This window comes from Mus caroli, unplaced genomic scaffold (genome assembly GCF_978045245.1).
Source record: "Mus caroli unplaced genomic scaffold, Mus_caroli_1 scaffold_9, whole genome shotgun sequence".
NCBI lineage: Eukaryota > Metazoa > Chordata > Mammalia > Rodentia > Muridae > Mus > Mus caroli.
Window position 1 is genome coordinate 93,587,501 of NW_028227264.1, and position 15,150 is coordinate 93,602,650.

Sequence of the window (15,150 nt, forward strand, 5' to 3'; positions counted from 1 at the left end):
GTGCATGTCAGTGACAGGCAGGCTCAGCTGCAGTCTTAGAAAGGTAAAAGTCCTTATTGAAAACCCCTGTAGCAAGTATTTTATTTTAAAACCAACGCAATTCTGTGCATCAAAAGTCATTTTGAATCGGGCTTACTGGCCCATACCTTTAATCCCAGCACTAGGGAGCACCGCCGGCCAGCATGTCTACATAGCAATTCCTAGGCCAGTCAGGGTTGCCTAGTAAGACCCTGTCTGAGAACGAACACACACACACACACACACACACACACACACACACACAACAGGTCATTTCAACACTTTCTGTAGGTCACAACTTGATATTAAAAGAGTGATGGTCATACCTTAGATAAAGAATTTACTTTCTCACACATCCAGGGGCTTTGATGGAGGCATTTCTATCCACGTGAGATAGGGGCATAGTGCCATTCAGTATTTGTGTGAGTTAGTCCAGCTCCAGGGCTGTTGTAAATCGTTCCTAATTGTAGTTTTTATCCCCCATTGTAGAGCTAGGATTACAGCATGCAGCCTTGCCTGGTTCATGGAGTACTGGGCCTTAGACTCAAGGCTTTGTGCTTGCTAGGCAAATGCTCTAGCACCTGGACTGCATACTCAGACCTATTCTGGTTTTGTTGTTTTGAGACATGGTGTCCTGTGGCCCAGGCAACCTCAGATTCCCGATGTAGGCAGGGATGACCTTGAACATCGCATCCTCCCAGCCAAGTGTGCTGAATTAAATAGGATCTGATGGGAGATGGAGTAATTTAGAGCCAGTGCCAGTAAGAGTATGCAATATTCTGTGTTCTCTGCCTCAACCATAAGTCGTCATAAAATATCTGGGATTTCCATGGTGATAAGTCACAAAGGTTGTTAATACTTCTGGGATTTACTACCACGATTCCTGGTAGATAGAAACTCTTATTTCATTTCAAGGTTTATGAACATGGAGCTGGGTGAGAAAGCTCATGCCTTTAATCCCAGCACCTGGGAGGAAGAAGCAGGTGGATTTTTGAGTTCGAGGCCAGCCTGGTCTGCTTTGCTAGTTCCAGGACAGCCAGAGGCACACAGTGAGACCCTGTTTTATAGAAACAAAACAATAAAGGTTAGTGAAAATCTAGTCTGCCGGTTTGTGTGCTCAGTTTTGTCCATTCAAGGTTGCAGAAAACTCAAGTTGTACCAGTGGAGATCGCTACAAAGTTATTCTTCTATCCTTAGTGCAAGTTTGACCCAGATTCCCTGGAAGGAGCCAAATGCCTCTGTTTCTGGGACTTGTTTTGGCAGAGATTTAGTGAGCAGAATATGTCACTAGAGTCTCTCTCACAGTCTTTGTCAGAAGTGGGGGCTCACAGGAAGTGTTCCAATTGGAGAAACCATGGAAATTCAGCTACACTTGAGCTCATTCTGACGCTTAGATTTGCTTTATTCTTCACTTGGCTGCTGCGTAGTGAAGTGCACTCGTCTCCCTAAGTCTAACTTCGTTCTGTTGGTAGGATGGTAGGGACACACATGGCCAAGAGTTCCTTTACACTGCAGAGTGGCTTAAATGTGCCAGAGGCCCTTTCTGTGTCCTTGAGATTCCCAATTGATCAACTGACAGCCTTGATCGCTCCCTCAGTAAGAAAGGGAGTCTTCGAAAACTCAGAATCATCTCTCGAAGGCTCCCTTTGCATTTGACTCTTCTCCAGGGTACTCTAGGCATGCCTCACCAGTGTAAGAAGGCTGCGGGGCTGAGTCTACCCATCCTAAGACATGCCATTAGATCTCACCACAGCATGAACGTGGGTTCAGGTCGGGTCATGAGTCCTTTGAAGCTGCCTTCTCAGGACAAAGTCATCAAACTCTTGGCTAGATAAGAAAGGTTTTTTTTTTCCCCTTGACTCTGCCCTGCATTAAGGTACTCAATTAAGGTCCAGGTTGAGCCTGTATCTCAATAAGAAACACCATCACCCACAAAAGAGCCCTTTCTAACTCGTGAATGGTGTTTCTTGCGTTCTAAGCCATGAGTCTCAAGAGAAATAAAATAAAATAGAATAAAGGCTCCCTTTCTAGTTTACAAATGCCACATTTATAACGTCAAGCCTAGGCCACATATTTAAGGACTAGAAGTGGCATTTGAAAAATGGATGATTTAGAGTTAGGGGTCATGGTACCTTTTAATCAGTAACGGTGTCACCAGTGCCCACTATCTGAGCCCAGTGTGTCCAGGTTCTTGGCATCTTGCCTTACACGAGGACTGAAATAAGCATCCACAGATTTCAGAGTAGCAAGGAAACTTGGTTCGGTAGCACAGTAGTATAAGAGAGTACTCATGGGCCCTGGGCTGAGTACTCTTGAGTACTAAGGGACATAGTTTGGGTGGTCTCCTATTTTAACAAACAGATTTCAGTTAAATAACCATATTTGTACTTTGCACAGGCCTTCCCTTGATGCAGCTGATTTTATCATACGCACACCCAGTTATGGTATATGGGGATTCTCCCTAAATGTCCACCTAAAGGACACACTTTTCCCTAGTACATATTCACAGAATTAGTCCAGGCTGAAGATGGCTCTGATCTGTATGCTCAGTATAACTGGGAATACATTTGAATAGAAGCCATCTACGTTTGATGGTTATTGGGGGGCAGAACTGGTTCTGTTCTTCTGTGTGGAGTGAACTGGATATGTAGCGGACAGCAGATAGACGTCCTAAGTTGCTAGATGCATCTTTAGAGAAGTGTGTGCATTTTCTCCTAATACCAGCACCTGGGAGGTGGGAGAGGGAAGGTCAAGAGTTCAAGGTTAACCAAGTCTATGGCCAGCCTTTTGAGATTGTTTTTCAAAATCTTAATTTTTTATAGTGATTTTCCCCCCAAAGCAATTTGAAATATGAAAAAAGGACAGATTATCAAGACGGTGATCTGCATTAGAATTAAAACGATTACACCTTTTATCCAAATCTGTTAACTTTCAGGAGTGAGATAAGATGCCCCAATATAGGGGAATGCCAGGGCCAAAAGAATGGGAATGGGTGGGTAGGGAAGTGGGGGGCGCTATGGGGGACTTTTGGGATAGTATTGGAAATGTAATTGAGGAAAATATGTAATAAAAATATAAAAAAAAAAAAAAAAAAGAATTAACAAGGCCTAAGAATTCCAAGGTTCATGACACTACTTTATTCCTGAAGCCAGGCAAGAGTTGATACCCCCTAGCCCAATTAACGCTAAAGTGTGAAACTCTTGCCTGGCGCAGGGCTGATCAGAAGCAGGTGCTAATCTCTAATGTAAACATAGTCCTTTTGAAGTCACTCCTCTTGCATCTGGAGGGATACTAATGTCTAGCATAAACATTTATCTGGTTCCTGCAAATTCTTTTTGTAGCCACTCCTGTTGCACCTGGAAAACTTCTATGTACCCTATCTGCTATGTTTTACAATTTATGATATTCGTTGTAATATAATTAGTCTAAGCTCGACCAGAAAATTACATTCAGATTCAACACCAAAAAAAAAAAAAAGATGCTGCTCATAGCATCTACTGTGCCTGAACAATAGATTTAAGACTACTGCCAGGCAGTGAAATAGATTGCCAAGACACACCAGGCATTTATAAAGCCAGAAGGAAACAATCCAAAACTGTGCTCATGCCGAAAGTGATAGCTATAATCCCAGCACTCAGGAAGCTGAGGCAGGAGGATTGAAAGCTCAGGGCCAGCCTGTGCTCCATAGCAAGACACTGTCTTTTTTAGAAAGAAAGAAAGGGAGGGAGAGAGAGAGACTATCCATCTGGGTAGCACATACCTATATTTGTGGAAGCTTTATTGATCAGGAGTTCAAGGTCAAGTTGGGCTGCATAAAAACCTATTTCAAAAAAATATTGTATACGTTATTTTAGAGAGATGGTCAAGGTTTAAATTTTCTTCATTATTCAACTCACCAAATTTCTTATAATGCGTTTTATTAAAGTAGGTTTCACACTATTTTATATAGTGTATTGTTTGTTTTTCAGTCTAATTTGGTTAGTCCCTGCCCCAGACAGGGTCTTGTTATTGTCCCTCAATTTTGTAATCCTCCTGTCTCAGTCTCCTGAGTAGCTGGATTACTGTCATATACTACAGTACTAGCCACCCCCAGTCTTGTTCATATCCAGAAGTGCTATAGGGACTCAGTAGTTAAATGCTTGCTTAGCACATCTGAAGCCTGGGTCTGCGCTCCGACACCATAAATATGAATGGGTCAAAAAAGAGAAATAAAAGTGAACTGAAAAAAAAAAGTTACAAGGTTGTTCCTTGGCTGGACATTACTAGAGCGGGGAAGTAAGAATTTCTTTAAAAGAAAAAAAAATGTATGCAATATATTCTGATCAGTGTTTCCCCTCCTTGATCTCAGCCCAGATCTTCCCCATCCACCCAACTTCATGCCTTCTTTTCTCTCTTCAAAACACAAACTAGAGTAAAACAAAACAAACAGAAAAAAAAAAAAAGAAAAGAAAGAGAAAGCATGAAACACACACACCGTAAAACTCAAAGTCAGAAACTGTAGTATGTAAGCAAAAGACCTATCAGGTTAAAAAAAGAAAATGCCCAGAGAAAGAAAAATGTCTCCAAAAATACCATTGAGTTTATTTTGTTTTTGGCATGGGGCAGCCCCTTAAGTGAAGTTTGTGTGTCTTCCTTTGTGAGCCGTTATCAGTTGGAGATAATAACCCGGGCTTCTGGGCTAGGGGTAGGAGCTTGTAAACCCCCCCCCCACACACACACACACGCACACCTCAGCACCAGGACCCTATCTGTGTCAGCCCTGTGCAAGGGCCCTGTGTGTGCTGCCACAGCCTCTGAGGTCCTATGTGCATCAGTCCTGTTAGGTCTAGAGGTCTTCTTTCTTGGTGTCTTCCATCTGCACTGGCTCTTACAGAGTTCCCTGAGCCCTAAAGGGAGGGATATGATGGAGACCTCCCACTTGAGGATTGAGTATTCTAAGGTCTCCCCACCTCCCCTTTCCCCTTCCCCTTCCCCTCCCTCTCCCTCTCCTCCCTCTGCATATCATCCACTAGTGGCTTTCTTTATTAGCTTCCATCCCCTGCAGGAGAGAGCTTCTCTGATGATGGCTGAGCAGGGCACTTGTCTAGCCATGAGCAGAATGCTGCTGTCAGGAGTCATTTGATTGTCCCGCTCCTGTAGCAGAACAGTTGCCAAATGGCTTTCCAAAGCCAGTAAACATCTCAACCTCTGATTCCTTAGAAAGAACGGCAGGAGTCTCTCCCAAACTGCTGACGTGTGGACCTCTGTTTCGTATTTCAGACGACATGATCTTTGGAGGGCTAGGGTAATTTCAAGTTGCTGGTTTCTAACTTGGAGACTTTGTAAAGCCAGGCTCATTGCATGAATAGATGTCCTCTCTCGTGATCCCGCAGTTCTTTCATGTGTTACAAAACTCATCGCAGATTATAGAGGAAAGAAGAAATCTGAACTAACACATGGAGCCTTGTCCTCCAGTTTGAAACATTTGACTCTGGAACAACCCTCCTCCAGAGATCATTTCCTGTGCTCCGCCACCAACCTACTTTCAGCACAGTCCGGGACTCTGGCCCTTTGGAGGCAGTAAGTTCTAGAGTACTGCCAATGACTGACACTTACTGAAGGTTAACCTCTGAGTCCTTTCTATTTTTAGTTGGTAGATGATAATTAAGAGTGGGTGAGGCTTACTAGAAGCTCTGGTGTAGAAAATGTAGACCTTCAAGAAGATGGAGTGTTTTAGGACCCCCACCCCACCCCCACCCCCAAATCCTTGGGCCTTGTGTGAGTAGAAAGGTAGCTCTCCTATCCCTCAGGGTTGCCTGTGGTGTTCTTCAATTGGTTTCACACTCCTGATAAGGGACAGGGTGCTCAAGAGTTAATTAGTCAATGGCGCCACCTGGTGGCCTAAGGGTGCATTTCGTGATGTCTATATACCAGTAATTCTCATTTCTGTCTCCCCAAACACCCCTCTCTGACTAACCCACCCTCTCCTTCCCTCCCTCCCTCCCTCCCTCCCTGCTTTAAATATGAGGTCTCCAACTTCTGATCTTCACCGCCCAAGTGCTGAGGTCACAGGCAGGCACCACCATTCCTGGTTTTCTTCTTTCCTAGTTTTGATTTAAAAGAGCAGCAATAGTCTCATGGGGGTTTGAGATAGTTTCTTTTTTACTTTGTTCTTTTTTTAAAAAAAAACCAACTCTTTATTCTTAATTAGTTTAGGCCAGGGCAGGAAACTCATGATGGTACAAGCCATCCTGGTCGTGAGTTCCAGGACAGCCAGGGCTATACAGAGAAACCCTGTCTCGAAAAACCAAAAAAAAAAAAAAAAAAAAAAAAAAAAAAAAAAGAGCTTGTGGTAGCAGCATCTTTAGTATATGTTCTATGTAGCAACTGTACTCAACTGTTAGTAAAACTTCACGCTGTTAGGCCAGCAGCCTAGTTTGAACACTAGTCCAAACCAACCAACCAACCAGATGAATGCAACCTAAATGCTTACCAAGCTCTGGCGAATGAAGCTGAGTTCAGGTTCTCCTAATTCACGCCTTCCAGGAAGCTTTCCTAGGGTAAATGAGCAATTCCTTCTGTAGGAATATATTTCTGTGTAGATGAGCAAGAACTGAAGAGGAACTTGCCATGAGCCTGACATTTAGGTAAATCAGCTTTCCTATCAAGAGTCTTCAGCTAACTACAAGCTTAAGGGAAGTCACTTGGACGTTAGGAATATCTATTAAAAAGGAAACGGGATGGCAGGATGCCTCAGAGGGAAAGGTACTTACGGCCAGTCCTTATGACCTGAGTTCAGCTCCAACACTTCATACTAGAAAGAGAGATTGACCCTTATAATTTGTCTTCTGACCTGCATATGTTCATCGTGGCATGCATGTGCCTCACACAGATACAACTAACTGGTGGTTGTTGTTGTTGTTGTTTTTAAAGGCCAGGATTCCTGGCCACCCTAACATTTGTTTTGTTTGCTTTTGAGACAATGTCTCACTGTTCTGGAGGTTAGCCTTGAATTCACCCGCCTCCCAAGTGCTGGAGTTACAGGCATGAAGCACTGTATAGGGTCTTGACATTTTTAGTCATAGGCTTGCTAAGCACTGATTCATCAAACATGGCTTATGTATGGAATGTATTGTGAGTAGAGTCAACGTGAAAATAACTTGTCTTGTCTTACTGAGACAGAGCCTCTCCTTCTGTTGCTTAGGCTAGCCTGAAACGCAACCATGTAATCGAGGGTAGCCTTAGACCCCAGACAGCCCTTTTGCTTCAGGCTCCTAAGAGCTAGAGTGGCAGGCATGAGCCACTGCACCTGGCTTAACAAGCATTTTTTTTTTTTAAATCTGAGAGAAGGTCAAGCATAGTATGTAAGCAGAATATTTCAATAATCTTCGTGATTTCTTTTATATATCATCGGCAGCATGCCTTCCTCCCTGTACGTTTTGGATGCCTTCAGATCTAAATTTCTAGTGACTTCCCCTGGCAAGACTGAAGGTTTGCCATGCCTCAAGAGAGCTTACTGTGGTCACATGTAACACTAAGGAAGGATTTCCACCATGGATAGTTATAATATGCACATCCAGACTCCACGGGCTCTTAGGTCATTTTCGCAGAGACGGGGAGCTTCAGCAGTTGGGGTGCATCTGTTGTCAATACATTTGGAAAACCGGTGCTAACATCCAAGCTTCCATATCTGCCTGTGAGCATGACGTGTGAATCTACTGGCAGAAAATATATCTGTTCCTGATACTGTTAAACAGAGACTAGGTTTTACACACGCAGTTTTTAAATATGCTGGCTGTTTTCTTCCCATTTTCTACACCTCTACTGGTGTTAGGGTTCATTGGAGTCGGCCTTTATTTAGAGGACTTGCTGTGTGGTAGTGGGTGATGGGATATGAATCTCCAAAACGAGAGCAGCATGAAGTGAGTAACTGATATGTCATGTCCTGTTCAAAGGAGACAGGGCATCTGAGAAGAGCCTGGGAAACTGTTCAGTTGAAGAACAGGTTGTAGTTCAGTGATAGAGCATGCCCAAGGCCCTGCTTTACACACACACACACAACACACACATACACACACACGCACACGGCCAGAAAAGTACACAACAGACCATGCAGTGGGGGATGGTGAGATAGGAAGAAAGAAACTGGATGGATAACAAGGGAAGTTTCCTCGATTTCCAGTGATTCATTAACTAGAGCTTTTCCCCATATTATAGCACACTGTGTCGTTTATGTTGCTTGCGTACCATGTTCATCAAGCCTAGGGTTTCACGACCAAAGCCATATTGACATTTGGGTTATCTGCTGTGAGGCTGTATCAAGATTGTTCATCTAGATCCCTAACTTCCAACCACCAGATTACCTGTAGCACCCTTTCCCCTTAGCTGAGACAGTGGAAAATGTCTCCTGACACTCTCAGATGTCCCCCGAGGGCAGAGGTAGCTGCCTTTGGAAAGTACTGGTTTAGAACACATGGGGAGTTACTTTGGTTATAGAGTATCCGTAGATTATTAAATTGATAAATCTGTCTCTTGGGCCTGTGGTGCATTAATGCCTTGAGACTTCATAGTAGGTATTGAGATTAAGGTGGTTCCTGTATAGTGGACTAAACATACGAAGGAAACGTTAGGCAACCTGGATTGCATTTTTGGTGTGCCTTAGGTGAGATGGGTTAGTTCTGCGATGCCATACTCTCTTCTTTGCATGGCTTTTGTTTGTTTTGTGTGGCAAGTTGTCTCTGTAGCTCAGGGTGTGCTGGCCTCAAGCATTAGACCTTCCTCCCGTCTGCTTCTGTTCAGGGTGAGGGAAGAGCTGTGTGTTCCAGGCCCTGCTCAGTTCTTAGCCTAACACTTACGCCGTGGTTCTCAGCCTGTGGGTCTCACCCTCTTTGGGGTTAAATGACCTTTCACAGGGGTCATCTAAGACTACTGGATAACACAGAGATTTGCATTAAGACTCAAATCAGCAGCAAAATTATAGTTACAAAATAGCAATGAAAATAATGTATAGTTTGGGGTCACCACAGTGTGATGTATTAAAGGGTCATGGCTTTATGAAGGTTGCGAGCCACTCTTTTATAGTCTTTCTACATGCCTAATCTCAGGGCTTTGTTCTTCCAGAGTTGGGCTAAATGTAAAACTGAAGTATGCAATTAAAGAGATGGGTTGTGTACACTGCATTGTTCTAAACACTCGGTTTGTTTCTTTTCTAGATTACTTAAAGAACCTTCTAGAAGACTCTGTAGATCACAGAGACACCCAAGGTAACTCCCCTCTGCAGCCTCAGTGTTTGTATTATATTTACTTAGACCTGTAAAGGGAAAATATACTGAGAACAGAAGCCGTATAGGAAGCTCCTTTTAAAAAGTTCCCTCGGGCAGCTGAAACTATTACCCGGAAGCCTGGCAGAGTGCTGCCCCAGGCAGGTGATAGCAGTCACGGAAGACCCAGGGGCTGGCCCTCCGGGGCAGTGGGCGGGCCTGGCCTGATCTGGAAGTCTCTTCCTTGTCACTCAGCTGTGGTGGATTCAATCTGGAGATGTCCGTTTCTCTGTCTTTCAGAACCAGATGATCGGTGAGGTCATTTCACACTTGAAAACACTCCCATGAAGTGACTAAACTAGAGGTCAAGGATGAAGTTTAAGCCAGGCACGGTGACAAACAAACGTAATCCTAGTACTTGGGAAGCTAGGACAGGAGGTTTACCAAGAGTCCGAGGCTAGCCCGGGGTTACAGCTTGACCCCTGACTATAGGCAAAGCAACCCATAAAAGGATAAAAATCTACAGTAGCCTCTTGCTGGGAGAACATTTATTGCTGGAGACTTACTACCTTTGCCCCTTTTACACCTCAACCCCTCCCCACACACGTGCACTTCTTGGCGACAAGATTTTACAATGTCCTACAAGCTGGCCTCAGCCCAACATCTTCTCAGGTTTGAGAATCACACCCACATGCCTCCATAGCTGGCCTTTTTAGTAAGGAAAATAGCCTACACAGCACAAGGAAGTGTATTTTCTGTGCCTTCTCCCTGCCTCTCCAGCTCAGACTAATGCTGATTGGGCTTTCCGTTTCTCTTCATACGCTCTTCTAGGCTTGCCTCTATGTCTTCAGACATTCATTAAACAAGTCCGCGCCCACCCCATCAATGTTTGAATTTTGAGCATATTCTTATGTATTCTGTGGATCTTTAGATTTCGAACCTGAGTGAGCCTGGGGGCCGGAGGAGCAGCTCAGCAGTTTAGAGCACTTGTTCTTGCAGAGGACCCGAGTTCAGTTCCCAGCACCCATGTGCTGACTTGGAGGAATCCATAACTTATGTCCAGGGCATCTGATGTCCTTGTCCAGCCTCTTCAGGCCCCAGGCATTCACACAGTGCACATACACATGCAGGCAGAACACTCATAAAATAAAATTTAGAAACAAAATGCGCTTGTTTCAAAGCCAGTTTCAGAGATTCCGAATCGTTGCCTCAGAGTGACTTCATGTCTCGTCCCTTCCATTTGTGTTTCATTGTTTTATCTTTTGTTGACTTGGCTTGGTCTTTTAAAACAAAGTTTATAATTATAGTATAGGTTGACTTAAAAGTTGCCCGTGTAGCCAAGGGTGACCTTGAACTCCTAACCCTCCCACCAAAGCGCCCTACTAATGTGTATTCGCCACCAGGTCTTGCTATTTTGTTTTGAGGCACAGTGGCCTTGAACTCATGATCCTCTTAAGTGCCAAGGCCTGTGCCTCTATTCCCGGCTTAGTTTCTTTGATGTAATTATTGTTTATGATAATGTAAATTCAGTTCAGGACACAGGCTAAGCAAAGGCTTTACCACTGAACAACACCCATGGCCCAGAGTTACGCTAGCATTTTATTTAAAAGAAAAGTTTGAGGTAGCCTGCAATGATATTTTATGTCCTCTGTAGTCTAGATGATGAAGAAATTAACATCTCCATCAAAATAAATAATAGAGGAGATAGCATGAGAGTCCGGGTACCCTGAGCTGAACTGAGTCATTTAGAAAGAGGAAATATGACAGTGGTAGAGGCAAAGAATTTTGGCTTAGGAAAAAGCAGGACTGAAGATGAACTTGAGTGGACAGAGGCAGAGTGGGTGTTGCTGGCCCAAGTCTGTCTTAGGAAGAGAAAGCCAGAAGACCTGAGGTCATGGGTCACCAGTACAGCATTGGCTAAGCATGCACTAGGCTTGGTTTATTCACCAGGACACCCCCCTCTAATCCTTATTACAGTGATCTTGATAAACTGAGCCCCGAGCCTCTGACCCTTGTCTCAAGATTTCTGTCTTTAAGGAAATTGTCAATGATGCTGTAGATGAAGTAGGTAAAGAGTCTGAGATGGAGGATCTTGATCCATGGAAACCATCTACCGGCACCCGAGTGAGATAGACGCACTGTGTGGTCAGAGCAGGGAGTAGATGGTGTGGAGGGCAGCCGTGGGCTGGACTGGACTGGGGTGAAGGGAAGTGAAACAAGTATGTCTTCACTGCTAGAAGGGGTAGAGTTGTCAGCGTCTCTATGGAGATGGCATGGAGCCAGAGGTTTAACATCAGGTGACCAATAGCAGCTCCTTTTATCATTCATCCTCTCAGTCCTAAGGTTCTCAACCCTGCTCACTACAAATTCCAGCAAGCCAGAGAAATGGGCATATCCAGGGTAACCGTGAGGATGGCAGTGGAGATAGTGTCAGGCACATAAGCTCTGGCCTATGGTGGGGATTGCTATATAAACACACCCTTGCTTCCTTCAATGGCAGTGATAAGGTTGTGAATTTTGTCTGTTTGTTTTGTTTTTGCCTGTTTCCCCTGGTTCTACCCTCACTGAATCTTAATGTCTGGCTACTCAATCTTCATGTCTGTAGTTCTGGCTACTCGCAGGCAACCAAGTTCCTCCCCAGTTTACTTACTGTGTAGTAGGACTTTTGTCAGCTGGACTGGTTAATGTTAGAATCTGCTTCCTTCGTAACAACCAGATGCCCTTTCTCTTATTGCATATTTTAGATGCCCTGGCTGTTGTCATAGAGGTAGCTAACCATGCCAATGACACCATGAAGCAAGGGGTAAGTATCTGGAAACCAAGGCCTGGCACACCGTGGAAGCTGGAGGGCTAGCCTTCACCACACCGTGGAAGCTGGAGGGCTAGCCTTCACCACACTGTGGAAGCTGGAGGGCTAGCCTTCACCACACTGTGGAAGCTGGAGGGCTAGCCTTCACCACACTGTGGAAGCTGGAGGGCTAGCCTTCACCACACCGTGGAAACTGGAGGGCTAGCCTTCATGTGCTCTGCCTTCTCTCCTGTAGGACAACTTTCAGAAGCTCATGCAGATTCAGTACAGCTTAAGTGGACACCATGAAATTGTGCAACCCGGGCGGGTAAGCGTCTCAGAATGCCCCCTGCAGTTTCATACACTGCTTGAGCACTGTCTGTAGCTATTTTTATTCTACTTCTGAAAGTAAGTTATGTTACTCTTCAGTGACCTAATATGCATTGCTTTATCCATTCAAAACAGAATGATGTAAGTCACAGTGACAAGCAGTCCAATTCAATCAGGAGAGATGCAGAGGACCCCACAGAGCTCCCGTAGAGTCATTTAATGGGCTCATTTGATTGTGCAATACCAACTGAACTCACACAGCTTCTAAGCAATGTCAGTGACAGTCTTGAGGCCTAGAAGGGAAAAAGATTGCTGTTTTGATTCTCCTCAGAGAGCACAGAAGTGGTCTAAGAAATGAGCTCAGGAAGCTGCACGCTGTGATTGGCAGGTCATTGGGTGTGCTGCAGATCAAGTACACAGGCAATGGTGTCTGTTATAGAGTAACTTCTGGGGCCGATGCAGGACATACGAGACTGATTGTTATACCTGAGTTCTTTTTAAAATTTCTGTATAATTTTTGGTTTCTTTTCCTTTTCATCTTTTTAAGAAAAAAATTAGTGTGTGTGTGTGTGTGTGTTAGAGTGAGAAAGGACAGTGGTTGGGAGGGCTCTCTCCGACCATGTAGGGCTCAGGAATTGAACTCAGGTCATCAGGCTTTGCAGCAGTTACCTTTACCCACTGAGCCATCCCACTGGTCCCCTTTCATCTTTTTTGAGACAGTCTTATATAATCAAGGCTAGCCTTGAACTTCCCAAGTGCTAAAACTACAGAAGGGCACTCCACCCCATGCCTGTTTTATTGGAATGCTGAGAGTCGAACCCAGAAGTTCACACATGCTAGGTATGCATATCTTGTCAGCTGAGCAAACCATCCCCCTCTTGTCCTCTTAAAAATACTTGTCAATTTCTATTTTATGCATATAAGTGTTTTGCTTATGTGTGTATAATGGACACCACGTGCCTGCAGTACCCTCAGAGGCCAGAAGAGCGCGTCAGATCTCCAGGAAGTAGAGTTACCAGCAGTTGAGAGCTATCCTCTGCAATAACAACCAGTACTTTTATCCACTGAGGCCTCTCTCTAGGTCCCCCACCCCTTTTTTAAGTCTTATTTCTAAATTGGTATTAGGGCTTAAAAAGAGATCATGACCGTAAAAGTCACAAAGTGTCTCCCTGCCTCCCAAAAAATAGTTCAAGGAGAAGGTTGAGCAGAAATTCTGTGTTTATTGTCATTGTGTGGTGATGGTAGAACTAACCTGGTGCTTGCTTGGTTGAACTAGGTTTTTCTTAAAGAAGGCACCCTGATGAAGCTGTCTCGCAAAGTCATGCAGCCCCGGATGTTTTTCCTGGTAAGAGGCTCTGTGTGGTTTGACGAGTCCAGGCCATTGCATAGTGGAAGGCATGCATGTAACCCATGAGCTGAGTACACTCGCATAGCAGCTGAGTGGTAGCCATTTGCTTGTGTCAAGCATAGCAATTGATGAGCTATGTTATGATACTTGATCAGAATTTTCTTTTCCTCTTAGTACTTATTTCATTTTACATTTGGAAGGATTGTTTTAGTCAGGTGTTTATTCAGGCTGATTGTAACTCTTCAGTGTGCTTTAAATCCACAAAACATTAAATCTCTAATAGTACATGGAAGTGAAACAGAGGACTAGGAAGGTCATTCGGTCGTTACCAACGAAGCAGATTCCAACATAAGCAGGCTCAGCTGACAAGGCACCCACCACACAGTAACTAACCCTGGGGCACCTTGGTGGCCTGTGAGTCACCGAATGACTAGGTGTTAAGATTCAGGATATAACCAGGGGAGGCAGGCAAACACATACGAAGTTCTTGATGGGTGACCTACCTCGATGGTGTGTTTCGAGTATCTTCGTTGCTGAAGTCGGCTGTGTACGTGGTCTTAAGCTGTGTTTCTCCTTTCAGTTTAATGATGCTCTTCTCTACACCACACCCATGCAGTCTGGGATGTACAAACTGAACAACATGCTCTCGCTGGCTGGAATGAAGGTCCGTGTGCGTCTCTACGGTTTCCATTTACCCAAACATCCGTAGAAGCGAATCCCCGGGGTAGTCGTCTCTCCTGTGCCCCTCACCTTTCTGTTTCTGTTTGCTCCTGATGACGCGTCGTCTGCTCATTCCCGTGAGGGGTTTACTCTTGTGTGAATTCATCCAAGGAAGAGTTATTGAGAACTACTATAAGCAAAAATAATAACCAATTTAATTTTTTAAAATATGTGGATGAATTAAAGGGTGATTCAGTTTGTCTCTGCTTCATCCCAAACCTCCCTGTGCCCCAAGACTTTGCAGTAATGGAGACATAATAAATGCACAGTCATAGCAATCACTGTAAAGGCAGTGAACATTTCTAGGAGTTCAAGACTACTGTGACAGCATGCACTTTCAATCTCACCCACTAGGAGGAGGAGGCAAGGGGATCAGGGGCACAGGGGCTTTCTCAACTATATAGCAAGTTCTAGGCTAGCCTCAGCTACTTGAGACTGCCTAAATGGAACCCCAAAAAAGGTAGGTAGGTAGATAGATAGCCAGACAGGTTAATGGTATATGCCTTTAATCCCCAGTACACAGAAGACTGAGATAGGAAGATAATTTGAGTTGAAAAGCTCAAGACGACCTACGGCAGCACAGTAGGACTAACATCTCAAATATAAATATATGTGTTTCTGTAGGGAGGGGATTGTCTTAGTTAAGCTTTCTATTGCTGTTGAGAGACACCGGGACCACTGTAACTTTTACAAGTTCAGAGGTTTAG

General features: G+C 44.3%; 1 protein-coding gene across 1 annotated transcript in view; it reads left to right on the forward strand.

Annotated features, from left to right (window-relative positions):
- The window catches only part of Fgd6 (FYVE, RhoGEF and PH domain containing 6), a 108,262-nt gene that overhangs the window by 77,659 nt on the left and 15,453 nt on the right, over positions 1-15,150 (forward strand). Inside the window, exons 9-13 of the mRNA XM_021174937.2 lie at positions 9,210-9,260; positions 12,002-12,060; positions 12,302-12,373; positions 13,652-13,720; positions 14,304-14,387. Coding sequence (XP_021030596.1) covers positions 9,210-9,260; positions 12,002-12,060; positions 12,302-12,373; positions 13,652-13,720; positions 14,304-14,387 — 335 coding nt within the window. The remainder of the gene's footprint in view (positions 1-9,209; positions 9,261-12,001; positions 12,061-12,301; positions 12,374-13,651; positions 13,721-14,303; positions 14,388-15,150) is intronic.